This window comes from Oncorhynchus mykiss, chromosome 4 (assembly GCF_057628025.1).
Source record: "Oncorhynchus mykiss isolate SJ-2025 chromosome 4, ASM5762802v1, whole genome shotgun sequence".
NCBI classification, from domain to species: domain Eukaryota; kingdom Metazoa; phylum Chordata; class Actinopteri; order Salmoniformes; family Salmonidae; genus Oncorhynchus; species Oncorhynchus mykiss.
Window position 1 is genome coordinate 43,109,817 of NC_143025.1, and position 27,959 is coordinate 43,137,775.

Genomic DNA, 27,959 nt, shown 5'->3' on the forward strand with positions numbered 1-27,959 from the left:
TAGCTACATTGCATCCAAAAATAAGGACTGTGTTTGTTCAAAATGTTTCTGAAAAAAACAGTGTGGCCAGCTCAAATGCTGATTGTTGCTTCATACCGAAACTGGACATTCTAAGTAAGTGTTCTAATCACACCGGTTTGATCATATGCTACAGGGACCACTGTAGAATGATCACACCCATGTGTTGGTATGTGTGAAAAGGTTAAATGCTAGTAGAATGGGCCAGCTCCCGGGTGGTGCAGTCGTCCAGGTCACTGCATCGCAGCGCTAGCTGTGCCACCAGAGACTCTGGGTTCGTGCCCAGGCTCTGTCGCAGCCGGCCGCGACCGGGAGGTCCGTGAGGCGACGCACAATTGGCCTAGCGTCATCCGGGTTAGGGAGGGTTTGGCCGGTAGGGATACCCTTGTCCCATTATTTATTTTAGACAGGTCTAAAGAAGCATGATATGAAGAAAATGTAGTCTATTTCAGAAGAACAGAATAGCATACTCTGATTTGTCCATATGTTAGGTCCTGATCTGGCTATGCCATATGGCTGTGGGTTACACTAGTTCATTTAGCAGACAAGATTTGCTTAGAATTCCGTGGCATTATTTAATAAGAAGAAGAATACAATTGAACAAAGCTGAATAAAATATAAAGGACATTTTCTCCAAACAATTTGAGGCAGTGTGCACAAGCTGCTATTCTGTGATGAGTGGTTAACAATGTAATAGTTATTCCTATACGCTTATTTTTTTATTTATCCTTTATTTAACCAGGCAAGTCAGTTAAGAACAAATTCTTATTTTCAATGACGGCCTAGGAACAGTGGGTTAACTGCCTGTTCAGGGGCAGAACGACAGATTTGTACTTTGTCAGCTTGGGGGTTTGAACTTGCAACCTTCCGGTTACTAGTCCAACGCTCTAACCACTAGGCTACCCTGCCGCTTAATTTAGAGTTATTAATGTAACTTTAGTTGTTCTACAAACGTTGGGCTATATGTTTAGATTTTTAATACATTGTAAGGCTGCATGATGAGAGAGCACATGATGAGCGCATGAGCACTGCTTTGTTTTTGAGCAGACTGTACACACTACATCAGTCACTCATTCACAATTTGAGAAGCACTTGATAATGCCTAGAATTTCATGCCGGCTTCCCCTTTGTGTGGCCGTAATGCACCCTAAAGAAATCCAGGCCTTTTGCAGCCAGTGGCCGGTGTGCCCTTCTCCCTGAGTGCTGCGTGCTCCATCATGTGATTGGGTCTTTTTCACAGGCTACAAGTGAAGACAGACACATCGGGGACACAACTGCATGCATCCTTATCCAATTCCCAAGGTGCATATTGAAGATATCATCAGCCAACAAAATGAGTAGGCCTAACAAACAGCAAAAGCACTCACCTATTTCAATCTACTATTCCCCACAGTACAAAGGTTGACCTATTCTGTGCGAGAAATAAATATTCCAAACATAGTCTGGGACAGTTGTGGGATGCGATAGATCCCATATTAATACAACCACTAGTATCAAAACTTTTTTATGCAATGTGGCTGACACAACAGATCAGAACCTTTAGCTTAACATGTTGATAAACTATTAGGTTATTTCTTCACATTATAAGCGCAGTAATGCACACATGGTAGTAGGCTATAAGCCTGAATGTTCCAATAGCAGAAAAAAATATTATCAAAAGTGACCGCAAATGCAATTATGGATGTAATGCTTTGATTATAAAGGTGCATTTTTATGGTGAAATTATCTTCCCCAAACGTGAAACTCACGCGCCGCTTATGTATACCACTTAGGCTCTACACCCCTTGTAAAGCGGATTAATGTGCTTAATTTTAAGAAGTTATTTGGCCACTTTAGTGATAGAAACCTATAGGGCTATGGGCTACATGAGGTGTGCAAAAAAAGGCATTGTTTCTTATGCTGGGCATCATTCACAAGTGATAAGCTAATATTGTCACCCATCAGAATATTCTTGATTTAATATTGTCTTTACATATACTAAATAATATACAGTACCAGTCAAAAGTTTGCACACACCTACTCATTCAAGGGTTTTTCTTTATTTGTACTATTTTATACATTGTAGAATAATAGTGAACACATCAAAACTATGAAATAACACATATGGAATCATGTAGTAACCAAAAAAGTATTAAACAAATCTAAATATATTTTATATTTTAGATTCTTCAATGTAACCACCCTTTGCCTTGATTACAGCTTTGTACACTCTTGGCATTCTCTCAACCAGCTTCACGTGTAATGCTTTTCCAACAGTCTTGAAGGAGTTCCCACATATGCTGAGCACTTGTTGGCGAGTGGTTAACTTTTTACTGATGCTGTATGTGTGACATTTGTTTTGATTTAGAATGGACCTTTATCATGAACCTGTATCAAAACAGGGGCAGTGGAAAAAATATGTAATCTTTGCAAATAGCGAATGGAGGATGCTTTTCCCTGTGGTTTATTTTCATGCCAGCCAGGTAGGCTATACTCATGTTGTAAATATAAACAATGTGCTTAATATTAGGAAAGTTGAGAAATAAATATAGTAGGCCTAGCCTATAGAAAGCTGATTCTCCTCTTTTTAGTAGAGGAGTATAAGAGGCCTCCCTCTGTTTTCTTGCGCAATTCAATAGACTACGCAAGCATCTCGCGCAAGCATTTCGCTACACCAGCAATAACATCTGCTTAACACGTGTATGTGACCAATAACATCGATTTGAAATGTTATGCAACATGAACTCACAGGCTCTCATGAAGTGTTTGATTCGATTTTTGAATACATGCATTGATGTCTGAGTGATTAGAGGGACAATAGAGTGCTGAGTGTACCAGGCAGTTAGCAAGTTTGGAAGGCTACTAATGACCATCAGCAGCATCAGAGCTTGGAGAAGCCTAATTACCGTGACGAGACGTGAACAACCAATTAATATATTAGAATTAGAGCCCGACCGATATATCGTTTCACCGATATTTTCGGCTGATATTGCCATTTTACCGATATATCGATATCGTCCGTTTTATTGCACCGTTATTCATGCTTATCTGAACACTTGCGGCAGATCTCATGTCATTATTGTCACATTGTAAGAACAAAAAATTTGGAGCATTGACAATTGCTCTTTTGGATATTGATTTATGGGAACTCAGTTTTGAAAAATGTTGTATATCGGCAGATGTATAAATATTGGCAAGTTTCTCTCCCCTCCAAAATTGGAATCGGACCACTAAAAAAAAACTATTGGTCGGCCTCTAGTAAACAGAGCACTCCAATGATAGAAGATCACGGAACAATAGCTAAATCATAATTATGCTGTCTCATAACATTGACACAATTTGATTATTACAGTTGGAATTTTACAGAAAGGTTGATTAAAACTAAAAACACAGGGGTCTTGGCTGATTCATTTCCACAGAAAGAGCTATAAACATTAGGGCTCCTCGGTAGATGGGTTATAATGCTCACTGGAGACCAGGCAATGGTGTCAGAGTGGAGTTTTATTAGAAGTCTTGTTGACATATTAGCTGCTCTGCTGAATACAGAAATAACATAAGTACAGAACTCATAAGTACAGAAATAGCTGTGTCTGTTCCAGTGAACAGTTGTGACAGCTTATCAAAAGTTTTTGAAAGCTTAGCTCAACATCTGTTTGTTATTGAGCAGGTGATGTGTTCTATGGTTGCTGAGGCAGCTGAACCCCATAGGGTTCCAGATGGGGAATAGTGTGCCATTTGGGACAGAACCATAGCCTTCACAGCCTTTGCTGGACAGTATAGAAGCATTCAAGTTGACACTGGTCTGTAGTGAGTGTATGGATACACAGTGGTGTCTGTGGTTTATGTGACTACAGTGCCTTGCGAAAGTATTCGGCCCCCTTGAACTTTGCGACCTTTTGCCACATTTCAGGCTTCAAACATAAAGATATAAAACTGTATTTTTTTGTGAAGAATCAACAACAAGTGGGACACAATCATGAAGTGGAACAACATTTATTGGATATTTCAAACTTTTTTAACAAATCAAAAAATGAAAAATTGGGCGTGCAAAATTATTCAGCCCCCTTAAGTTAATACTTTGTAGCGCCACCTTTTGCTGCGATTACAGCTGTAAGTCGCTTGGGGTATGTCTCTATCAGTTTTGCACATTGAGAGACTGACATTTTTTCCCATTCCTCCTTGCAAAACAGCTCGAGCTCAGCGAGGTTGGATGGAGAGCATTTGTGAACAGCAGTTTTCAGTTCTTTCCACAGATTCTCGATTGGATTCAGGTCTGGACTTTGACTTGGCCATTCTAACACCTGGATATGTTTATTTTTGAACCATTCCATTGTAGATTTTGCTTCATGTTTTGGATCATTGTCTTGTTGGAAGACAAATCTCCGTCCCAGTCTCAGGTCTTTTGCAGACTCCATCAGGTTTTCTTCCAGAATGGTCCTGTATTTGGCTCCATCCATCTTCCCATCAATTTTAACCATCTTCCCTGTCCCTGCTGAAGAAAAGCAGGCCCAAACCATGATGCTGCCACCACCATGTTTGACAGTGGGGATGGTGTGTTCAGGGTGATGAGCTGTGTTGCTTTTACGCCAAACATAACGTTTTGCATTGTTGCCAAAAAGTTACATTTTGGTTTCATCTGACCAGAGCACCTTCTTCCACATGTTTGGTGTGTCTCTCAGGTGGCTTGTGGCAAACTTTAAACAACACTTTTCATGGATATCTTTAAGAAATGGCTTTCTTCTTGCCACTCTTCCATAAAGGCCAGATTTGTGCAATATACGACTGATTGTTGTCCTATGGACAGAGTCTCCCACCTCAGCTGTAGATCTCTGCAGTTCATCCAGAGTGATCATGTGCCTCTTGGCTGCATCTCTGATCAGTCTTGTCCTTGTATGAGCTGAAAGTTTAGAGGGACGGCCAAGTCTTGGTAGATTTGCAGTGGTCTGATACTCCTTCCATTTCAATATTATTGCTTGCACAGTGCTCCTTGGGATGTTTAAAGCTTGGGAAATCTTTTTGTATCCAAATCCGGCTTTAAACTTCTTCACAACAGTATCTCGGACCTGCCTGGTGTGTTCCTTGTTCTTCATGATGCTCTCTGCGCTTTTAACGGACCTCTGAGACTATCACAGTGCAGGTGCATTTATACGGAGACTTGATTACGCACAGGTGGATTGTATTTATCATCATTAGTCATTTAGGTCAACATTGGATCATTCAGAGATCCTCACTGAACTTCTGGAGAGAGTTTGCTGCACTGAAAGTAAAGGGGCTGAATCATTTTGCACGCCCAATTTTTCAGTTTTTGATTTGTTAAAAAAGTTTGAAATATCCAATAAATGTCGTTCCACTTCATGATTGTGTCCCACTTGTTGTTGATTCTTCACAAAAAATACAGTTTTATATCTTTATGTTTGAAGCCTGAAATGTGGCAAAAGGTCACAAAGTTCAAGGGGGCCGAATACTTTCGCAAGGCACTGTATGTCCATGCATATGTATATTTGATCATGTGTACTGTTCGTCTAAGTTTGTACAGTACCAATGTGACAGTTCATGCAAGTCCCAAGGAGCTTGTGTGGGTCGTAGAGCAAAAAGAAAACGCCATTGGCATTCTCACACCCCTCTGTGTAAAGGTGAGACGCTCGCAAACATGTCTGATGTTCCATGTAGTGAATCTGTCATTCAATGCGTTTGTATGGGGTAATATCAGTAAGGCCAAATAAAACTCTTCGTCAAATAATGTTTTTAATATAGATTTTTTTTACATTCCTTAATCAAATAGCAAAATTATCCATGGTATGATCATCTTAAAACAATTCCATATAGCTTAGTAGACCCTCCCCCAGCTTGGACAGGGCTTAAGACTGTTTAGTGCTAAACATAAGGGGTTAAATATAGGTTTAAAACATTCTTAAATCGCTCAGATATACAGTGGGGCAAAAAAAGTATTTAGTCAGCCACCAATTGTGCAAGTTCTCCCATTTAAAAAGATGAGAGAGGCCTGTAATTTTCATCATAGGTACACTTCAACTATGACAGACAAAATGAGGAGAAAAAAATCCAGAAAATCACATTGTAGGATTTTTAATGAATTTATTTGCAAATTATGGTGGAAAAAAGGTATTTGGTCAATAACAAAAGTTTATCTCAATACTTTGTTATATACCCTTTGTTGGCAATGACAGAGGTCAAAAGTTTTTTGTAAGTCTTCACAAGGTTTTCACACACTGTTGCTGGTATTTTGGCCCATTCCTCCATACATATCTCCTCTAGAGCAGTGATGTTTTGGGGCTGTTGCTGGGCAACACAGACTTTTGGTTTTATCTGACCATATGACATTCTCCCAATCTTCTTCCTGATCATCCAAATGCTCTCTATCAAACTTCAGACGGGCCTGGACATGTACTGGCTTAAGCAGGGGGACACGTCCGGCACTGCAGGATTTGAGTCCCTGGCAGCATAGTGTGTTACTGATGGTAGGCTTTGTTACTTTGGTCCCAGCTCTCTGCAGGTCATTCACTAGGTGTGGTTCTGGGATTTTTGCTCACCGTTCTTGTGATCATTTTGACCTCACAGGGTGAGATCTTGCGTGGAGCCCCAGATCGAGGGAGATTATCAGCGGTCTTGTATGTCTTCTATTTCCTAATAATTGCTCCCGCAGTTGATTTCTTCAAACCAAGCTGCTTACCTATTGCAGATTCAGTCTTCCCAGCCTGGTGCAGGTCTACAATTTTGTTTCTGGTGTCCTTTGACAGCTCTTTGGTCTTGGCCATAGTGGAGTTTAGAGTGTGACTGTTTGAGGTTGTGGACAGGTGTATTTTATACTGATAACAAGTTCAAACAGGTGCCATTAATACAGGTAACGAGTGGAGGACAGAGGAGCCTCTTAAAGAAGTTACAGGTCTGTGAGAGCCAGAAATCTTGCTTGTTTGTAGGTGACCAAATACTTATTTTCCACCATAATTTGCAAATAAATAAATAAAAAATCCTACAATGTGATTTTCTAGATGTTTTTTTCTCATTTTGTCTGTCATAGTTGAAGTGAACCTATGATGAAAATTACAGGCTTCTCTCATCTTTTTAAGTGGGAGAACTTGCACAAGTGGTGGCTGACTAAATACTTTTTTGCCCCACTGTAAAACCACTTTAGAACAAACTTTATTTTTGCGGGGACTATCTGTTCCATGTCGTGAATCTGTTATTCAATGTGTTTGTATGAGCTAATAGCAGTAAGTCCAAAAATTCATTTATCAAATAATTTATTCATATTTTTTCAAATAGCAAAATTATCCTTGGTATGACCTTAAAACAATTCCATACAGCTTAGTATTACCCCTTCCAGTTTAGACTCTTATGGATGAATGATTTTCAACTTGAGCGGCAATATTTCTATATAGCCTACACAAGAGTGGCTAGATGTCGGCTATCACTGGTTAACGCTTGATCCGATAGAATCTATGCGTGGATTCGAAGATTGGACTAATCTTACAGTTGGTGAAACATTTGTCACAGAACATGTTTAATTTTCTAACCTCCCTTGGCTTTTACAATGCATGTGACCCTGATCCTGGCTGAAGCTCATGTCCCTATGGGACCCTAGGCGTTTTATATTTTCTGTCTCTGACAGTATGTCTGATTCAGTGAAACAATGAAACAAAATTCTGATTGTTCATTTTTAGAGCAGATGGGACAATTATAATTCCATAGAAGTATAATTATATTTCTATGGGTAGGTAATTGTTTGACATGGCCTGGCCAAAAGCCATGACTGCTCAGCAGAAAGTGAAGTGCTACCCTCGAACCTTCTGTGACCTACTTCCCTCAGCCAGGTTGCGACGTGATTGACAGGTATGCCGTCAGACTCGTCACAGCTTACAGGAGGCTATTTTGTGAATTGACGGAACGTAGAGGGGGAGGAATTAGTGGTCTTTGACAGCCAGGTGTTAGGTAAGGTAGCCAATGTCCAAGGACAGGGTAGTTCAAGGGATTGCAGGTACAGCTCAGGTGTTGCGCCATTCACCCACCTTTAGAGATCATGTGACCCAGACTGACTGGGTCCCTCTATCCTTCCCTCCCTGCTCTGCAGGCAATCTACATTTAGTGTAATCCTTCAAATTACACCCTAATAGGACCAGAGAAAGGATTTAGGGCTCTATTCAAGCCGTAGCTTTATAGCGCAATTGACAATTAAGACATTGTTCCCACGGTCGCGGAGACTGCATTCACACTAAACATGTAGGCTCAATCGGAAATTCTTAATTTTTTTATGCTGCTCTTCCGCAATACGGATTGAATCCAGCCATTAGGGAGGTAGGTAATCTGGTCCCAGTGGAAACTAACTGGTAGAGGAGCTATGGCTGCGCAGCCCAATTCTGATATTCTTCCACAAATTGGTCTATTGACCAATCAGATCAGATATTTTGCCAATTAGGCAAAGGATCAGATTCGGCTGCATTGACCATGCTGCCATACATTTCTGCTCTCGGAGAGAAGCAAGGGAGAGAAATGCTATATTCGGGGACAGTAATTGTGTCCTGGTGGAAAAAATAGTGACTTGCAAAATCCAATTGGTGGAAGGTTTATAGAATGTGTATAAATCAGGTTATTTCATTAGAACCCCGGGGTGGAAATTTCCCAATGTTACCTCAAAGACAGCGAGTCACTCCACTTTAACAAACCAGTCAAACCTGACTCTTAGTTCTAGTACTGTATTGAACTGGAAAACTAAAAGAGGACAAACAGTCAGGTTGAAATGGTTTATTAGTTAAGAAATATCAGCTTGTTACAAATGTGATGCAGCACTTTCCAATTGATTCATTCTAAACTCACAAAAGAAAATCGAAGCCAAATGTCTGAACCCCATTCAAAAATGCTCAAAACAAAATCTCCATAATAGTAGATTAGTCAAAATGCAGCAACAAAAGAGTTGGTTAGCGTGTGTGTTACGCGTTACTAAACTGGCACTGGTTTCGTTTGATGACTCAGACATGTGCGTCCACTACTTCCTCTATTGGTAAATCAGCAGTGTATAAAAATATAAAAAAGGCATTAAAGATTTATCAAGCAATCTAGCTTCAGTCTAAACTACACAAAAATGCCATGGGAGTTACCCTCTTTCTTTGAATAAGGCTTCAAAATGGCAAGATATTTGAATGTGTGAGCTAAAATGACAGTTCAAAATGGAAAAAATATTCAGAATCACTTTCCTAAAACAAGTCAACTCAAAGTTTTCCAGTACTGTCACCTATTCTGAACACACCAGTAAGTCTTAGGTAGTCTTGGTGACCAAAACAGTAGGTGTTTCTCTGTAAACCCTCAGAAAACAATACACAAAACTTTCCAAGAAACTCAATTGCACAAAAATGTATTAAAGATGTTGGCATTCTTAATACAAAAAATAAAAAAAGCAATCTAAATATATACAGCACGAAAAATATCATATGCAATATGCTAAGGCTTGATGTTGCTTTAGGCAACCCTCCAAAAATTATTCCCCTGTCCCTCCCGCTCACGTACAGAAAATCACAAAACACAATTAAAAGCACTAGGCATGTTAGTTTGAGACCCCCCCCCCCCCCCCCCAATAACAGCCCCTTAACCCCTGACCCTCAGACGGAAGAGGAGAGGGCCTCGGAGCAGTCGCTCCACTCGTCAGTCTCAGGGTCGTACACCTCGAGCGTGTTCAGGAAGTTGTTGCCGTCGAAGCCGCCCACGGCGCAGATGACGTCACCCAGCGCAGCCACACCCGCATTGCTCCGTGCCACGGTCATGCTACCCAGCATCCTCCACGTGTTACGGACTGGGTCATACACCTCTACGCAGCGCAGTGCATGGGAGCCATCGAACCCACCAACCACTAAGAGCTTCCCTAGAGAGGGGAAGAGAAGGAGATGAGAGAGAGCAGAGAAAGAAAGAGCAAAGAGTCAGCATAAATCAGATTTTATCTGAGGAGTAATGATTTGGACATTTCTGCCAAATTCCAAGGTTGCAACCACAGAAACCTGCATTCCTACACCGAACTGATTACCCTATACATGGTAATCCTCTCAAGCCCGCCCCCGTTTAGAGCAGACCATAGAATTGGAATATTTCATTTCTATGGAGTAGTCTCTTACCATTGAAGACGGCCACCCCAGCCCCCCTGCGAGCTACGTTCATGGGGGCGATAAGGGTCCAAGTGTTATTCTCAGGGTTGTAGCGCTCCACTGTGTTCAGGCAGTTCCACGACTCAGCACCTCCAATCACGTACATGAAGCCATCCAGCTCACATACCGCAGCCTGGTGCCTCTCTAGGAGAACACAGAGAGTTAACACTGCACATTAGTCACTTTTCACAGAACTCAAAGCTGTTCCAGTTCTTCACGAATACAGTATATGCGATACAGCGAAATCTGAAAGTATTCAAACCCCTTCACTTTTTCCACATTTTATTACATTTCAACCATATTCTAAAATAGATTAAATAAATAATGGAGTGCTGTATGAGATGACCTGGCCGCCACAATCACCCGACCTCGACCCAATTGAGATGGTTTTGGATGAGTTGGACCACAGAGTGAAGGAAAAGCAGCCAACAAGAGCTCAGTATATATGGGAACTCCTTCAAAACGGTTGGAAAAGCATTCCAGGTGAAGCTGGTTGAGAGAATGCCAAGAGTGTGCAAAGCTGTCATCAAGGCAAAGGGTGGTTACTTTGAAGAATCTAAAATATATTTTTATTTAACACTTTTAGACGTACTACATGATTCCATGTGTGTTATTTCATAGTTTTGCTGTCTTCACTATTATTCTATAATGCAGAAAATAGTACAAATGAAGAAAAACCCTTGAATGAGTAGGTTTCAACTTTTGACTGGTACTGAAAGCATTCTGCCCCCTTCCCCTTTTCCACATTTTGTTACATTACATCCTTGTTCTAAAATGGATGAAATACATTATTTCCCTCAGCAATCTACACACAATACCCCACAATGACAAAGGAAAAACAGGTTTTTACAAATGTATTAGAAATAAAAAGTATTCAAACCCTTTGCTATGAGACTCGAAATTTAGCTCAGGTGCATATTGTTTCCACTGTTTCCACATGTGGTTGATTGGACATGATTTGGAAATGCACACACTTGTCTATATAAAGGTCCCACAATTGACAGTGCATGTCAGAGCAAAAACCAAGCCATGAGGTCTAATGATTTGTCTGTAGAGCTCCGAGACAGGATTGTGTCGAGGCATAGATCTGGGGAAGGGTATCAAAACATTTCTGCAGCATTGAAGGTCCCCAAGAACAGTGGCCTCCATCATTCTTAAATGGAAGACTCTTCCTAGAGATGGCCGCCCGGCCAAACCAAGCAAACAGGGGAGAAGGGCTTTGGTCAGGGAGGTGACCAAGAACCTGATGGTCACTCTGACAGAGCTACAGAGTTCCTCTGTGGAGATGGGAGACTATTCCAGAAGGACAACCATCTCTGCAGCACTTCACCATCAGGCTTTTATGGTTGAGTGGCCAGACGGAAGCCACTCCTCAGTAGAACATGGCGGTCCACTTGGAGTTTGCCAAAAGGCACCTATAAGACTCTCAGACCATGAGAAACAAGATTCTCTGGTCTGAAACCAAGCGTCACGTCTGAAGAAAACCTGGCACCATCCCCAAGGTTAACCTCTAGCGTCGAGCAATCCTGTATCCGGGAGCCTAATCATAGCCTCAAGCTCATTACCATAACACAACGTTTCCTATTCATGAAAATCGCAAATTAAATGAAATAAATATTGAAACACAAGTTAGCCTTTTGATAACAACACTGTCATCTCAAGATTTTCAAAATATGCTTTAACCAAAGCTACACAAGCATTTGTGTAAGAGTATTGATAGCCTAGCATAGCAATAAGCCTAGCATTCAGCAGGCAACATTTTCACAAAAACAAGAAAAGCATTCAAATAAAATAAATTTACCTTTGAAGAACTTTGGATGTTTTCAATGACGAGACTGTTAGATAGCAAAATGTTTGTTTTTTTCCAAAAATATTATTTGTGTAGACGAAATAGCTCCGTTTTGTTCATCACGTTTGGCTAAGAAAAAGAAACGAAAATGCAGTCACTTACAACGGCAAACTTTTTTCCAAATTAGCTCCATAATATCGACAGAAACAGCAAACGTTGTTTAGAATCAATCCTCAAGGTGTTTTTCACAATTCTATTCGATGAAAAATCATTCCTGGCAGTCAGTTTCTCAGAGCCAAACGGAAAAATACTGCAGCTGGAGATTACGCAATAATTGCGACGAGGACACCAAGCGACCACCTGGTAAATGTAGTCTCTTATGGTCAATCTTCCAATGATATGCCTACAAATACGTCACAATGCTGCAGACACCTTGGGGAAAACGTGGAAAAGGTAAGCTGACTCCTAACTCCTCCACAGCCATATAAGGAGTCATTGCCATGAAGCGGTTTTAAAAAAATGCGGCACTTCCTGATTGTATTTTTACCTGGGTTTTTTTTCTGTAACATCAGTTCTGTGGCACTCACAGACAATATCGTTGCCGTTTTGGAAACGTCAGTGTTTTCTTTCTAAAGCTGTCAATTATATGCATAGTCGAGCATCTTTTCGTGACAAAATATCTTGTTTAAAACGGGAACGTTTCTCATCCAAAAATTAAAAGAACGCCCCCTATTTCGAAGTTAAGCATGGTGGTGGCAACATCATGCTGTGGGGATGTTTTTCAGTGGCAAGGAGACTAGTCAGGATCAAGCGAAAGATGAACGGAGCAAAGGACAAAGATCCTTGATAAAAACCTGCTCCAGAGCGCTCAGGACCTCAGACTGGGGCCAAGGTTAACTTCGTGGTGACAGGGGGTAGTATTTTCACGTCCGGATGAAATGCATGCCCAAATTCAACTGCCAGCTACTCATCCCCAGAAGATATGCATATTATTAGTAGATTTGGATAGAAAACACTGAAGTTTCTAAAACTGTTTCAATCATGTCGGAGTATAACATAACTTATTTAGCAGGCGAAACCCCGAGGACAAACCATTCAGATTTCTTTGAGGTCACTCTTTTCAATGGGTTTCATTGGGACTCCAGATTTCTAAGGGACCTTCTTGCAGTTCCTATCGCTTCCACTGGATGTCAACAGTCTTTAGAAATTGGTTGAGGTTATTCCTTTGTGTACTAAAGAAGTACGGCCATCTTGAACGAGGGTCACTTGAAGTGTACTGTTAGATAGAGGCGCATGACCAGAAAGCATGCTTCAGTTTGTTTTCTTCCTGTATTGAACACAGATCATCCAGTCTTCAATTTCATCAATTATTTATGTTAAAAAATACCTAAAGTTGTATTACAAAAGTAGCTTGAAATGTTTTGGCAAAATTTACATGTAACTTTTGAGATATTTTGTAGTCACGTTGAGCAAGTTGGAACCGGTGGTTTTCTGGATCAAACGCGCCAAATAAATGGACATTTTGGATATATATCGACGGAATTAAATCGAACAAAGGGACCATTTGTGATGTTTATGGGACATATTTTTATTTCTACTTTGCACATTCTCCCATTGCAAATCTACCATTCCAGTGTTTTACTTGCTATATTGTATTTACTTTGCCACCATGGCCTTTTTGCCTTTACCTCCCTTATCTCACCTCATTTGCTCACATCGTATATAGACTTGTTTATACTGTATTATTGACTGTATGTTTGTTTTACTCCATGTGTAACTCTGTGTCGTTGTATGTGTCGAACTGCTTTGCTTTATCTTGGCCAGGTCGCAATTGTAAATGAGAACTTGTTCTCAACTTGCCTACCTGGTTAAATAAAGGTGAAATAAATATTGGAGTGCCAACAAAAGAAGCTCGTCAAAGGTAAGGCATGAATTTGTATTTGTGTCGTGCCTGCGGGGTTGAAATACGCTTTCTCTTTGTTTACTATGGTGCTATCCTCAGATAATAGCACCGTTTGCTTTCGCCGAAAAGCCTTTTTGAAATCTGACGTTGGCTGGATTCACAACAAGTGTAACTTTAATTTGCTATCTTACATGTGTGATTTAATGAAAGTTTGATTTTTTATAGTAATTTATTTTAATTTGGCGCTCTGCATTTTCCCTGGCTTTTGGCCAGGTGGGACGCTAGCGTCCCACATATCCCAGAGAGGTTAATGTTCCAACAGGACCACGACCCTAAGCACACAGCCAAGACAGCGTAGGAGTGGCTTCTGGACAATTCTCAATGTCCTTGAGTGGCCCAGCCAGACTTGAACCCGATCTAACATCTCTGGAGAGACCTGAAAATAGCTGTGCAGCGACGCTACCCATCCAACCTGACAGAGCTTAGAGCTTGAGAGGATCTACAGAGAAGATTAGGTGAACCTCCCCAAATACAGGTGCGTCAAGCATCATACCCAAGAACACTTGAGGCTGTAATCGCTGCCAAAGATGCTTCAACAAAGTACTGAGTAAAGGGTCTGAACACTTGTGATATTTCAGTTTCATTTTTTATAAATTTGCAAAAATGTCTAAACCCATTTTTATTTTGTCATTATGGGGTATTGTGTGTAGATCGATGAGGGAAAAACCCCAATTTCATCCATTTCAGAATAAGGCTGTAACCTAACAAAACGTGGAAAAATTAAAGTGGTCTGAATACCTTCCCGAATGCACTGTACATAAGCACCATACTAAAGCATTCAGTCCTGTGACAGATCAAAGAAACCCTTTTTGGTATAATCTGGAACCCTTTTTGCTCAGTGTGTGTGTGATATTGGTACAGCATGTGTACAGTACAATCGTATTTGAACATTGAAGCTAAAACGTTTAATTTTGCTTTATACTTCAGCATTTGGGATTTGATATAAAATGTTTTATATTGATGTGACAGTAAAGAATTTAGCCTTTTACGTGAGGGTATTTTAATACCTATGTTTTACCGTTTAGAAATGAATGCACTTTATGCATCTAGTCCGCCCATTTTAAGGTGTCAAGTACTTTGACAAATGTACTTGTACTACAAATGTATTCAATTTAGTTAAAAGTTTAGTATTTGGTCCCATTTACCTAGCATGCAAGGTTGTGACTCTTCAAACTTGTTGGGTTAATTTTTAGTTTGTTTTGGTTGTGTTTCGAATTATGTTGTGCCCAATGAATGGGAAATCATGTCATTTTTGAGTCACTTATTGTAAATAAGAACAGAATGTTTCTGAACACTTCTACATTAATGTGGAAAACCCCTCAAATAATGGTGACATTCTGTACTGTCGCCTCATAAAACATTTGATCTCAAATCAAATGCTGGAGTATAAAGCCAAATTCAAATAAATAGTTAGGGAAGTGTATGTGTGGTATTGGTACGTACTGATGTTGAGTGGGGCACAGTTGTTCCAGGTCTTGGTCAAAGGGTCAAAAGCATCACAGTTCTTCAGTCCTTTCTGCCCACAGGGGTCTGACCCTCCCACCACAAACAGCTTATTGTTCAACGAGCAGACACCTGCGTTGCAGCGATTGGTCCGGAGCTCTGCCACCTGAGCCCACGTGTCAGTGTGGGGATCGTAGGTCTCCCCACAGCTCAGCTCGTCTGAGTGACCGTTGGAGCCACCCATCACATACAGCTGACCCTAAGAGATCAGAGGAGACAAAGAGGTAGGTTTAAGTCAGAAAACTATTGATCAGTCAGGGTCAGACAGGCACCTGTCAATCATAGGAAATGCGGGTTCAAAGGACAGGGGTGTGTTGTACCATGAGCACGGCCATCTGGAAGCGAGCCCTGGCAGTCCGCATGGGAGCAGTAAAGGTCCAGAGGTCCTCTTTGGGGTCGTAACACTCCACAGTCCTCAGGCACTCCTCCCGGTTATACCCTCCTGGAGGGAACATACACAGAAGATACAAGGTCAGGAAAAGGTTGATTTGGACAATCTAATATTTGAGACCTGTCAGTGCCAGTCTCCAGATAGAGAGGCCCATTGGTTGGTTAACCCTGCATACCTGCAGCGATGAGCCTGCCGTGCAGGGTGGCAGTGCCCAGGCCAGAGCGGGCGTAGTGCATGGAGGTCAGCGGGTGTTCCTCCAGCTCCTCAGACTGAGCCTCAAAGCTCAGGCTCTTCATCAGACATGGTGTGGCAGAGGGAGAACTCTGGGGAGAGTTGCGACCATGCAGGAAGATCACACACAACACCCCGTCCAGTACGGCCAGACACAGGTAGGTGTTGTCTGGAAGAGAGATGGAGAAGGAGGGAGGGAGGTGATGTATGAGCGGAGGTGATGTTAATAACTAAATAAAAACAAATGTTATTATCTTAAACATTAGGCTATTCATACACATTATTATGCTATACACCCACTCCTTGACATCGAAGACTTCAAACATTCTTCGACACATTCACTTACTGGTGGTCTTCTCGGAAGCAATGTACTTCCACTCTCTCCTGCAGGGTTTGGGTGTGTTGGAGGCCAAGCCGGAGGGTGAAGAGCTGCCGGAGGTGGAGGAGCTCGGCTGTCTCTGGGTGTTGCTGTTCTCACGGGGGGGCTTCTTCTGCAAGAGCAGAAAGCAGCTACAGAAGCCCAGCCAGAGGCAACAGCCACATCATCCCACCACTGCCTAATACACCAGCTGGCTGCAGAGCGCACTCCACAATCTGGCCTGAAAATGGACTAAACCTGGGTTTAAACCTGCATAGAAATACATCCAAGCACATTCTTTTAGCAGTGCCAGTCCCCCTGAAATGTTTCAAACCAGCCTACAACAAATTTTAAACAATCTGAACAAGCTGAAAGACAGCACAGACAATGGGAGGACTTTTACAAATGCAGAAGCAGCTACATACTGAGACAACACACACAAAAAGGTAGTAATCACGACCCAATCGCCAAAAGACTGATCTGAGAACCAGTCTAATATGCAACATGAGCTAAGCAAGCAGGTCTGTAGTATCACCAGGTTCTACAAACTAATTGTTTGCCTTGTTGCCAGGCTACATAAGGTGGGATAAAAGCCAAGTTGGGCCAAGCGACACTCGGGTAGGCCCAGGAAAGGTCCAGGTAGGGGTGGGTTGTGTACCTGAACCAACTGCATGTGGTCCTCCTCCGCACCAACCCCAAACAGCCCAGGTTCCTCAATGATGAGTGCGCCATCGAGCAGCTTGTGGTCGGCTGAGTAGTACAACGTTTGCACCTGCAAGACACACAGCGACATCACCCATGTGGCAGGCTGTCTCCATGGCAACACAGCAGCATCCCGGGCAACAAGAAAGTGAGGGAGGAAGGAGGACAGTGAGGGAGGAAGGCTGATCTGTTGTCACTGGTAGGAGCCATTGCTTCTTTATCAACATAGACACACAGAACGAACAGAGGTGGTTACAGGACATGTAGGTGTCCACACAAAATCAGTAGTTTCTGCTTCTGTGCTGCCCTCTCTCCATAAGATCTAAAAAAGGAGGAGTCTGGGTTTGGTAAATACGCAACATTTGGAAACGTCTTCAGTCCGCATGACCTCACAGGCTGCTTGGAAACCAGAAACCACGCTCCTGGCTGGCTGGCTGAAGTCGGTCATTATAATTATAATAGGAAAACGAAAAAGGCACTGCAGTTTCCTGATGTAAAAGCATGAGGTATGCTTTCATACAGCAGGTGAAGGCAAAGCTTCAACATACATTGACATTTCATACAAGTAGTCATAAAATAAAAAACAAAAAGTTGTTTTTAATCAAAGTTAGTATAACAAAAATCTGTTCAAATAAGTGATTGGATTATGATGTGGGCATTGAGATGGTGTGTGGAATATGCTTGAGCAGAGAAGCATTTCAAAAGTTGGTTTAAATGGCCGTCATTCTGCTCTTGCCCACGTTGAAGGACAAAGCTCTTAAAATGTACTGTGCAATCACTGATTTGGATAAATATAGTTCATATTAAATGCGGTTCCAAAATAAGGGGTTAGATCAGTGAATTATGAGGGGTGTATCGAGTCTCAGGGGGGTGGGGTGGTTGGGGTAATCATGGTTATGTGCTAAGCAGATGTACTGTTCAGTGGATATGGGTTTCTTTGAGTACTCTACTGCATGTAATTTTGTATATCCGGATGATCAATCCGGCTGTATATCCGGCTGTAGAGAGAGGGAGGTGCTTCTCTCCTCCCTCTTTTTCTCTCCCTGTTTCTCGCTCTCTGACTCATTACCCTGGTGGCTCAGTCTTGGCTCTTCAGTCGTCTCCTGCTGCTGTTAATAAACCTGGAGGACAGAGAAATCAACGGGGAGGAACAGTCATTAGAACTGGAGCGCTCACTGACACACGCACAATTAATGCGCACACACACTCCTGCTCAGAAAGAGAAGGGCATCGGTGAGACAGAACAGAGTCAAAGACCTGCTCACTCACTTTGTTTCAATGCGAAAGAGACCAAAAGTCAATACTGTGGGTGGAACCAACTGATCACTAAAACATAAATATCAAAGAGCGAACAGCCACACGGCTGTGTCTCTGCTCACCTCTAGTTTGCAGTATGGCCAGGTACACTGTACTGCATAACTTAACACTTAAAAAAAGAACGAAAAAACAAACAGTCCTAACAGTGTGTGAAATGACATCATGCCACATTGAGTTGTGAACAGTGCCTTAACTTGTTAGAGGAAAGCGCAGAAAGGAGGGGAGGGATGCATATGGGGAGGATGAGTGCAAGCTAGTCTCCAGCTACGGTACTGACCTCCTCCATCAGTTTATCCAGTTGGTCTCCATTCTCCCACAGTCTGCGCTGGACCCAGTTAAGCACCTTGGAGTAGAGCTTGCCATTGCTGGGCAGGCTCAAGCTGTCTTCCAGCATTACTTCTAACTGTAGAGACAGATAAGAGGAGACCAGTCAGAAGAGGTGCTCGGATCAACCATGGCTAGGGTCAAATCATAAATCACAAGACACTGATTCCTTATTGAACCATCATAGCCTAGCTAGGGTTATGATGCGTTCTACCTTAACTGGAGACAAAGAAGACTATTCAATCAAAACCAGTAACTGGTGAATTCTGTAGTACAAAAGTAATAATGCAACTAAGTGTATTTGAAGGCCATAAATAACCAGTTGGGTCACATTTTGCAACACAGAATTTCTAAACTAGCCCACAATATCTGCTGTGTAGATCGAGCAGTCATTTGAAAGAGTAAGAACATTTCAGTGGGACAACTCAAAAGGCGAAATCCATTAAAGCCAAGATAATGGAATTCATTGTCCTTGACATTCCACCGTTCTCTGTCGTGGGTGATGTTGGCTTTCGCCGACTGGTCGAGCACTGGTACACAATACCAAGTACGCCATATTTCCCAGATGTTGCCCTACCGGAGTTACACAGTAATAGAGTCACGAGATACATGCTATGGAATGTAATTTGGGTCTTTGCGTGTCAAAGATACAGTAGCACTGTCAAAGTATTTCAAAACAGTCTGCAAACAAGCAAACACTGGCCACGAACGATGTGTTTACAATACCGCATTAGTAATAAAGCATAATTTGTTCGACCGCAACTTCAGGGGTAGCTAGCTTTAGCTTGGTACCTAGTTAGCACCAATATAACCAGCCTGAAAACAATGACCAGTAGAAACTTCAATCATTTTCATTATTCTTAGCAATGATTTAGGAATCCTAGTAAGTATTAACTAGGTTGCCACTTGATGTTTGCCTACTGAAATTGAACTTCAGTTCATGAAAATGAATAGCTAGTCAGCAACTTAACTCTGTTGCCCAAAGCTAACTTTATAAGCAGCTAGCTAGCTTCATCTGGCTAATGAGGCTTAACCGGACCGGGTTGTGAAGATCGCCACATTAAGGATTAGCCACAATAGTGGAATTTGCAGTTTGCCATCAAAATAATGTCATTGACAGTGATGCAAATGAATACAAATTGTAGAATCATTCCATTCATTTATTTTGAAGGCTAACCACAAAGTCCCTATTGTGGTTAATCCTTATTGTGGTTAGCTTCACATAGATGGGTCCAACCACCATTAATAAAATAAGAACGGTCTTGTAAATTAGGGTTATTTTAGATGACACCTAGCTATATAGTTAGCTAGCTAACTATAGCTACTGAAACAGATGTTATTTTGCTTTTAGGGGAAGAACTACAAGAATTACATTGTTTGCACTGTAGGTGCACAAGTCAACTTTACCAGCATCATAGCATATGTATCGATGAATCGTTGTGACATATGAAATATGAGTGAGTGTAAAAACTACGTAAAAAATGAATGAAAGCGTTAAATTTTTTGACATGCAGTCATATTCAGGTCCTGATTGGTCAAATCGTGGTATCTTGCATGCATCTTTTTTTGACACGCGAAGACCCAAACGGCATTCCATAGAAATCCTGGTTGAGAATGAAACATCTGAAGAATGAAACAGCAAGTAAGTGAAATAAATAGGTTTTGATTATGTTTTACTGGTAATTTATTTTACCTTTATTTAACTAGGCGCAAGAACAAATTCTTATTTTCAATGTCGGCCTAGGAACAGTGGGTTAACTGCCTTGTTCAGGGGGAGTAAATGGCAACAAAATAACCCTTTGTGTGTGTAACCTTAACTTACTTGCCTAGTTAAATTTAAGAACAATTATTTACAATGACGGCCTGGGCGATGTTGTGCCAATTGTGCACCGCCCTATGGGACTCCCAATCACGGCCGGATGTGATACAGCCTTGATTTGAACCAGGGACTGTAGTGACGCCTCTTGCACTACGATACAGTGCCTTTGACCACTACGTCTGTGTTCGTGTTAACTATTTAACTGTACTCGAACGCTTTAACTTCTTGGTGACTGGGGTGCAGTATTGAGTAGCTTGGATGAATAAGATACTCAGCCATAAAAGCTAGAATAAGCATATAATTAGTATATTTTGATAGAAACTTCAGTGTTTTCTAAAACTGTTTGAATTGTGTCTAAGTATAACAGAACTCATATGGCAGGAGAAAACCTTAGAAAAAAATCCAACCAGGAAGTGGGAAATCTAAGGTTGGTAGTTTTTCAACTAATTTCCTATTGAAGATATTCCTAACGCTATTCCTAAGGCTTCCACTAGATGTCAACAGTCTTTAGAACATTGTTTGATGCTTCTGCTGTGAAGTGGGGCCGAATGAGAGGGGATTGAGCCAGGTGTCTGGCAGATTGCTATGAGCTCGTGACGGAATTCTCCGGTTGGAACATTATTGAAGATTTATGTTAAAAACATCCTAAAGATTGATTCTATACTTAGTTTGACATGGTTCTACGACCTGTAATATAACTTTTTGGACTTTGTCTGACCTTGCACGCGTGTTTCGATTTGTTTACCAAACGCTCTAAGGAAGGTATTTGGACATAAAGTTAATAATTTATCGTGGAACCGGGATTCCTGGGAGTGCATTCTGATGAAGATGATCAAAGGTAAGTGAATATTTATAATGCTATCTCTGAATAATGTTGACTCCACAACATGGCGGATATCTCTTTGGCTGTTTTGGTCTCTGAGCGCCATACAGATTATTGCATGGTGTGCTTTTTCCGTAAAGTGTTTTTGAAATCTGACACCACGGTTGCATTAACCTGTAGGGTGTAGGGGGCAGTATTTTGATGAAAAATGTACCCAAATTAAACTGCCTATTCCTCAGACCCAGAATATGCATATAATTATCAGATTAGGATAGAAAACACTAAAGTTCCCAAAACTGTTAAAATATTGTCTGTGAGTATAACATAACTGATACTGCAGGCGAAAACCTGAGGAAAATCCAACCAGGAAGTGCTGTTTTTCCTGAAACCTCTGTTCCATTGCATGCCTTCCCTCCATTTAAAGAGATATCAACCAGATTCCTTTTCCTATGGCTTCAGTCTTTAGACATTTTTCAGAATAAAAGCCTGAAACTGAGCAAGAAAGATCACATCGCGTCAGTGGATGGCTGGGTGCCAGCAGTTTTGCATGCACGAGCAGCTTGGAGCAGACATTCTCACTCCTATTGAAAAAGCTACGGTCCGGTTGAAATATTATCGATTATTTATTGTAAAAACAACCTGGGGATTGATTATAAAAAAAACTTTGACATGTTTCTACGAACTTTACAGATAGTATTTGGAATTTGTCTGCCCCGTCGTGACCGCTCGAGCCTGTGGATTTCTGAACATATACCTCCATTTGGTTGGCGCGTTATTTTGGATTTAAAAATAAACTTAATGGAACAAAAGGAACATTTATTGTGTAACTGAGAGTCTCGTGAGTTCAAACATCCGAAGATCAAAGGTAAGCGATTCATTAAATTGCTTTTCTGACTTCCGTGACATATCTACTTTGCTGCTAGCTCTTTGTAATGTTTTGTCTGTCTTAACATAAACGCTTGGATAGCTTTCGCCGAAAAGCTTTTTTGAAATCTGAAGCACCATGTGGATTAACAACAAGCTGTGTTTTGCTATATTGCACTTGTGATTTTATGAAAATGTAATATTTTTAGTAATTTAATTTGAATTTGGTGCTCTGCAATTCAGTGGATGTTGAGAAAATGATACCGCTAACGGGATGGGTGTGCCAAGTTATGGAGAAGTTTATCTAAAGTTCCATGTATAATAGTTGTATCTTTTATCAATGTTTATGAGAATTTCTGTGAATTGATGTGGCTCTCTGCAAAATCACTGCATGTTTTGGAACTACTGAACATAACACGCCAATGTAAAATGAGATTTTTGGATATAAATATGCACTTCAGCGAACAAAACATACATGTATTGTGTAACATGAAGTCCTATGACTCATCTGATGAAGATCAAAGGTTAGTGATAAATTTTACCTATATTTCTGCTTTTTGTGACACCACTCTTTGGCTGGAAAAATGGCTGTGTTTTTCTGTGACTTGGTGGTGACCTAACAATCGTTTGTGGTGCTTTCGCTGTAAAGCCTTTTTGAAATCACACTGTGGCTGGATTAACGAGAATTATCTTTAAAATGGTGTAAAATACTTGTATGCTTGAGGAATTTTAATTATGAGATTTGTTGTTTTGAATTTGGCGCCCTGCACTTTCACTGGCTGTTGGGACGCTACAGTCCCGATTATCCCAGAGAGGCCATAACATGTTTTTATATCGGTGTCGTTTAAATAATTTTTTACAAGGAAATTATCGGATATCGGCCAAAAATGTCATAATGACAACCTGAAAAATCGTGTTTAACTGCACTGCCCCATTAAGGTTGCAGTAGAACATTGCTCAGGGAAGGCTTACTTTGAGGCGGGGGAGTTTGAAGAAGTCCTCCTGCTCAGAGACCTCCAGCAGGTGTTCTTGGATGTAGATGTCGATCTTGGAGAGCATGCGACCGTCTCCCATGCTGCTGGAAAAGTTACGAAAGGAGATGGCACTATAGGATTCTATCTTCGACAGCAGGTAGTTGCCACAGATCTGACCAATCAGAGAGGAGAGAAGTTTAAACATCTTAACATTGGGACTGCATTTAAACATACAGTATTGCATATCAGTAGTTGAAAAAACTACCTGCTTTACTCGTTCCATCTTTAGCCTTTTGGCTGCAGTGTAGACATCCTTAACCAACTCCTTGTCTGCCTTCAACCTGCAAGACAGAACCATTAATTCGTCAGACAGACAAACACAGACAGGAGTTGTACGCATGCCTGACAGGTGATGAGCATAGTCAAAAAGAAAGCCGAGCAGAGAGAGCGGTGAAGGGTCCAGGAAATATTTTTTTTTAAATATGTTTTTTTAATTGTATTTCTAAATCCCTTATTTATTATTATTTATATAACTCTAATATATACATGCTTTCATAATATATTTTCCTGTGCCTCCTAGGGCCACTGAAACGCTCAGTCTGATGGTGTGGGTGTTAGGAAACAAAATTTAATATGAAATTACACAGCTGGAATGGCTAATAGGATGGTCTAGAGCCCACCCCCTTACTGCTTTAAAAAACAAAAAACAAAGGCATTCGACCTGTCCGTTGGAGCTAGAGTTGCACCCTGAAAGTAGCAAACTTTCACACGTCTGTAGGCTACTTTCTTAAAAACAAAAAGGCATACATAATGCATCTAAATTTGCTTTATTGTTGTTGTACTGTTTTCAATAGGGAAACAGAAGATTCAGGACCAGAACAGCCTGTTTGCATGGTGGCCCATCTTGGCCTATACCTTGTTTGCCGTCTATTTATTGCAGAATACCACAATTATATACAGGGCCGACTGTAGGCTGAGTCGCAGAGGCCAAACACAGTAAGTAATACTTATTTTTACTTGCTGTGTTACGCTTCAGAGGCAATGGCCCATGGTATAATCTACAGTATAACCACAAAGTCAATTTCATCATTTTGAGAAAATATCAGTGTCTATAACATTTCAAATGTTAAACACTGGAATTCTGCTGTTAAAGGTAAATAAAGAAACCAGACTGCAATGAAGTTATTCTTCATGCATTCTCCTCAGTTATTTACATCAAATACTAAACAGATTCAGATATTCAGTTCTTTATTGTCAACAGTTCTCAATTGTCAAGTGCGCCATTGTGATATGGACAAGTTATTTTATTTACACACATACACCTTGTAAACAAGGTTATAATGAAAGTCAAAATTATGGCATGTAAGTATCTTTTCAAGTTATTGTTTTACAACTAAAAGCTCTGGAAGTTACAACTCATTCAGTCAAAATTATTTATATTCTGATCCTTACCAAAATAAGGACATCCAGGCCAAAGCAGGAGGTAAAAAAAAAAAAAAAACACTTACTTGCCCACCACGTAGTGGTGAAAGTTGAAGGACATCTAACAAAGCCTAGGACTCATTGCACAATGCATGTCTTAAAAGATGTACTCACTGGGCAGCGTAGGCATAGTTTAGGGGTCAGAGGGTAGAGGTCATGGCACTTACTGGGCAGTGTAGGCGTAGTTAAGCAGGATCTCCACAGCCTCTGGGTCAAGGTCATCGAAGGTAACGTGGGACACGCCGTGAGGTTCGATGTCGCTGTTGAAGATCTCAAACAGGTAGGGGCTACAGCAGGCCAGCACGGCACGGTGAGCCATCAACTCATGACCACACACCTACACAGAGGAGATAGAGCAGAGGTCAGGGCTAAAACCAGAGAGACCATTCTTCAGAGGTGCAATTTGGTTGAGGTTATTCATTTGTGCAACGAAGAAGCAGCACATCCTGGAACAACGTTACACTATTGAGAGTTGCGCAAGAAAAAAAAAAAAAGGAGCATGGTTTGTTTACTTCCTGTATTAAACACAGATAGCCCCATCTACAATTTGATCGATTATTAACATTTAAAAATACCTGAAGTTGTATTACAACAGTAGTTTGAAATATTTTGGCAAAGTTTATAGGCAATTTCTGAAATGTTTTGTAGTTGCATTTTTTGGCAGCTGTTTTTTTCTGGATCAAATAAATAAATGGACATTTGGATATATATGGACGGAATTAAATCGAACAAAAGGACCAATGATGTTTATGGGACATATTGGAGTGCCAACAAAAGAAGCTCGTCAAAGGTAATGCATGTTTTACATTTTATTTCACCGCCTGCAGGGTTGAAATATGCTACCCTCTTTGTTTACTGTTGTGCTATCATCAGATAATAGCTTCTTATGCTTTCGCCGAAGTGCTTTTTAAAATCTGACATGTTGGCTGAATTCACAACGAGTGTAGCTTTAAATTGAGTATCTTACGTGTGATTTAATGAAAGTTTGATTTTTATATTCTTTTAAATTTGCCACGCTGCATTTTCCCAGATTTTTTTCCCAAGTGGGACGCAACCATCCCCTATACCATAAGAAGTTAACAAGTTCATCTTTAAGCCGATGTATAAAACTTGTATTTTTATGAATGTTTATTATGAACATTTCTGTATTTTGAATTTGGCGCACTGCAATTTCACCAGATGTTGTCGAGGTGGGTCGCGAGCGCAACGCCAAAAAAGGTTAAGGTATTTCAAGGCACATTAACTTTATATGCCGTTGGAGAGAGCTGCATGGCACAGACAAAATATTAACGCAGATTCAGTTGCTAGGGATGAAAGATTAGCCAGAAGAAAAGCAAGGTATTGTTTTCATGGTTTCATGCTACTGTCAGCAACAGAATAGGAAATAAAGCTGGGTGGATAACACTTAAAAGGCCATAATATAGTTTAAAATGATAATATTCAGTATTCATATAACAAGTAATATTGAATTGCATACTTACATGGGATAACAAAGCTACTGTCATTCAGCATAATGGGTGACATGAAACTTTTGCTGTGCCGTAGGACAAAAGCGTGATACTAAAGGATAGATTTCATACATGAACTGCCTGTTAAATGTTTCTTGGCCACATAAAAAGCAATGACCTTGACCTATAAAGCTAATACTTAATTTTCTTATTTAATATAGCTTTTTATAAAACAATAACATTAAAAGTATGTTCTGTGTTGTACTGAAGGATATGCATTTTTATTACAAAGGTTACTAGAGGGTGAATAGGTGAAATCAAATATTACAAATAGATTACGTTAGATATTGCTGTACTGTCGGAACAAGAAGCACAAGCATTTCGCTACGCTCGCAATAACATATTCTAACCATGTGTATGTGACCAATAAAATGTGATTTTCCATCTGGCCACTGCCATAAAGGCCTGATTGGTTGAGTGCTGCAGAGATGGTTGTCTTTCTAGAAGGTCCTCCCATCTCCACTGAGGAATTCTAGAGCTCTGTCAGAAGGCCCTGATGAAGGCCCTTCTCCCCAAATTGCTCAGGTTGGCCGGGCGGCCAGTTCTACAAAGAGTCTTAGTGGATCCAAACTTCTTCCATTTAAGAATGATGGCGGCCATTGTGTTCTTGGGGACCTTCAATGCTGTAGACATTTTTTGGTACCCTTCATCGGAGCGCTACGGACAATTCACCTCATGGCTTGGTTTTTGCTCTGACATGGTGTCAACTGTGGGACCTTATATAGAAAAGGTGTGCCTTTCCCACTCATGTCCAATCAAATGAATTTACCACAGGTGGACTCTAAATCAAGTTGTAGAAACATCAAGGATGATCAATGGAAACAGGACGCACCTAAACTCAATTGAGTCTCATAGCAAAGGGTCTGAATACTTATATAAATAAAGGTTGTTTAAAAAAAACTATTTTGCAAAAATTTCAAAAAATCCGTTTTTGCATTATGTGTAGATTATTTTCTTCAATGTTTTTATCCATTTTAGAATAAGGCTGTACTGTAACAAAATATGGAAAAGGGACTGAATAGTTTCAGTACCAATCAAAAGTTGACACCTACTAATTTAAGGTTTTTTTTGGTACTATTTCCTACATTGTAGAATAAGTCATCAAAACTTAGCCTAAAAGTGTTAAATCAAAATATATTTTAGATTCTTCAATGTAACCACCCTTTGCCTTGATGACAGCTTTGCACACTCTTGGCATTCTCTGAACCAGCTTCACCTGGGATGCCTTTCCAACAGTCTCGAAGGAGTTCCCACATATACTGAGCTCTTGTTGGCTGCTTTTCCTTCACTGCAGTCAAACTCATCCCAAACCATCTCAATTGGGTTGAGGTCAGGTGAATGTGGAGGCCAGGTCATCTGATGCAGCACTCAATAATTTTCCTTGGTCAAATAGCACTTACACAGCCTGGAGGTGTGTTTTGGGTCGTCCTGTTGAAAAACAAATGATAGTCCCACTAAGCACAAACCAGATGGGATGGCGTATCGCTGCAGAATGCAGGGGTAGCCATGCTGGTTAAGTGTGCCTTAAATTCTAAATAATATCACTGGCAGTGTCACCAAAAAAGCAGAACCACACCTCCTCCCCCATGCTTCACCGTGGGAACCACACATGCAGATATCATCCATTCACCTACTTTGCATCTCAAAGACAGCAGTTGGAACCAAAAATCTCAAATTTGGACACATCAGAACATGTGTTTTTGTTATTTTTAGTCCCATCCTTCAGCTCCATTCAACCCCTCCCATCCATCTCTGAACACCATCCAGTT

At 40.8% G+C, this 27,959-nt stretch overlaps 1 protein-coding gene across 2 annotated transcripts in view; it reads right to left on the minus strand.

Moving 5' to 3' along the window:
* Positions 1-8,739: 8,739 nt before the first annotated feature.
* The window catches only part of ivns1abpa (influenza virus NS1A binding protein a), a 30,856-nt gene continuing 11,636 nt past the window's right edge, over positions 8,740-27,959 (minus strand). Inside the window, exons 4-14 of one of the 2 annotated variants that reach the window (XM_036968753.2) lie at positions 24,850-25,019; positions 23,466-23,541; positions 23,199-23,372; positions 18,674-18,799; positions 17,036-17,149; positions 16,366-16,510; positions 15,964-16,188; positions 15,718-15,839; positions 15,338-15,596; positions 10,113-10,286; positions 8,740-9,865 (exon numbers count right to left, since the gene is read on the minus strand). In XM_036968753.2, the coding sequence (XP_036824648.1) occupies positions 9,606-9,865; positions 10,113-10,286; positions 15,338-15,596; positions 15,718-15,839; positions 15,964-16,188; positions 16,366-16,510; positions 17,036-17,149; positions 18,674-18,799; positions 23,199-23,372; positions 23,466-23,541; positions 24,850-25,019 (1,845 nt within the window). In that variant the 3' untranslated portion in view covers positions 8,740-9,605. Of the gene's footprint in view, positions 9,866-10,112; positions 10,287-15,337; positions 15,597-15,717; positions 15,840-15,963; positions 16,189-16,365; positions 16,511-17,035; positions 17,150-18,148; positions 18,196-18,673; positions 18,800-23,198; positions 23,373-23,465; positions 23,542-24,849; positions 25,020-27,959 lie in introns of those variants that run through there. The other variant, XM_090232071.1, reaches the window with a different exon arrangement.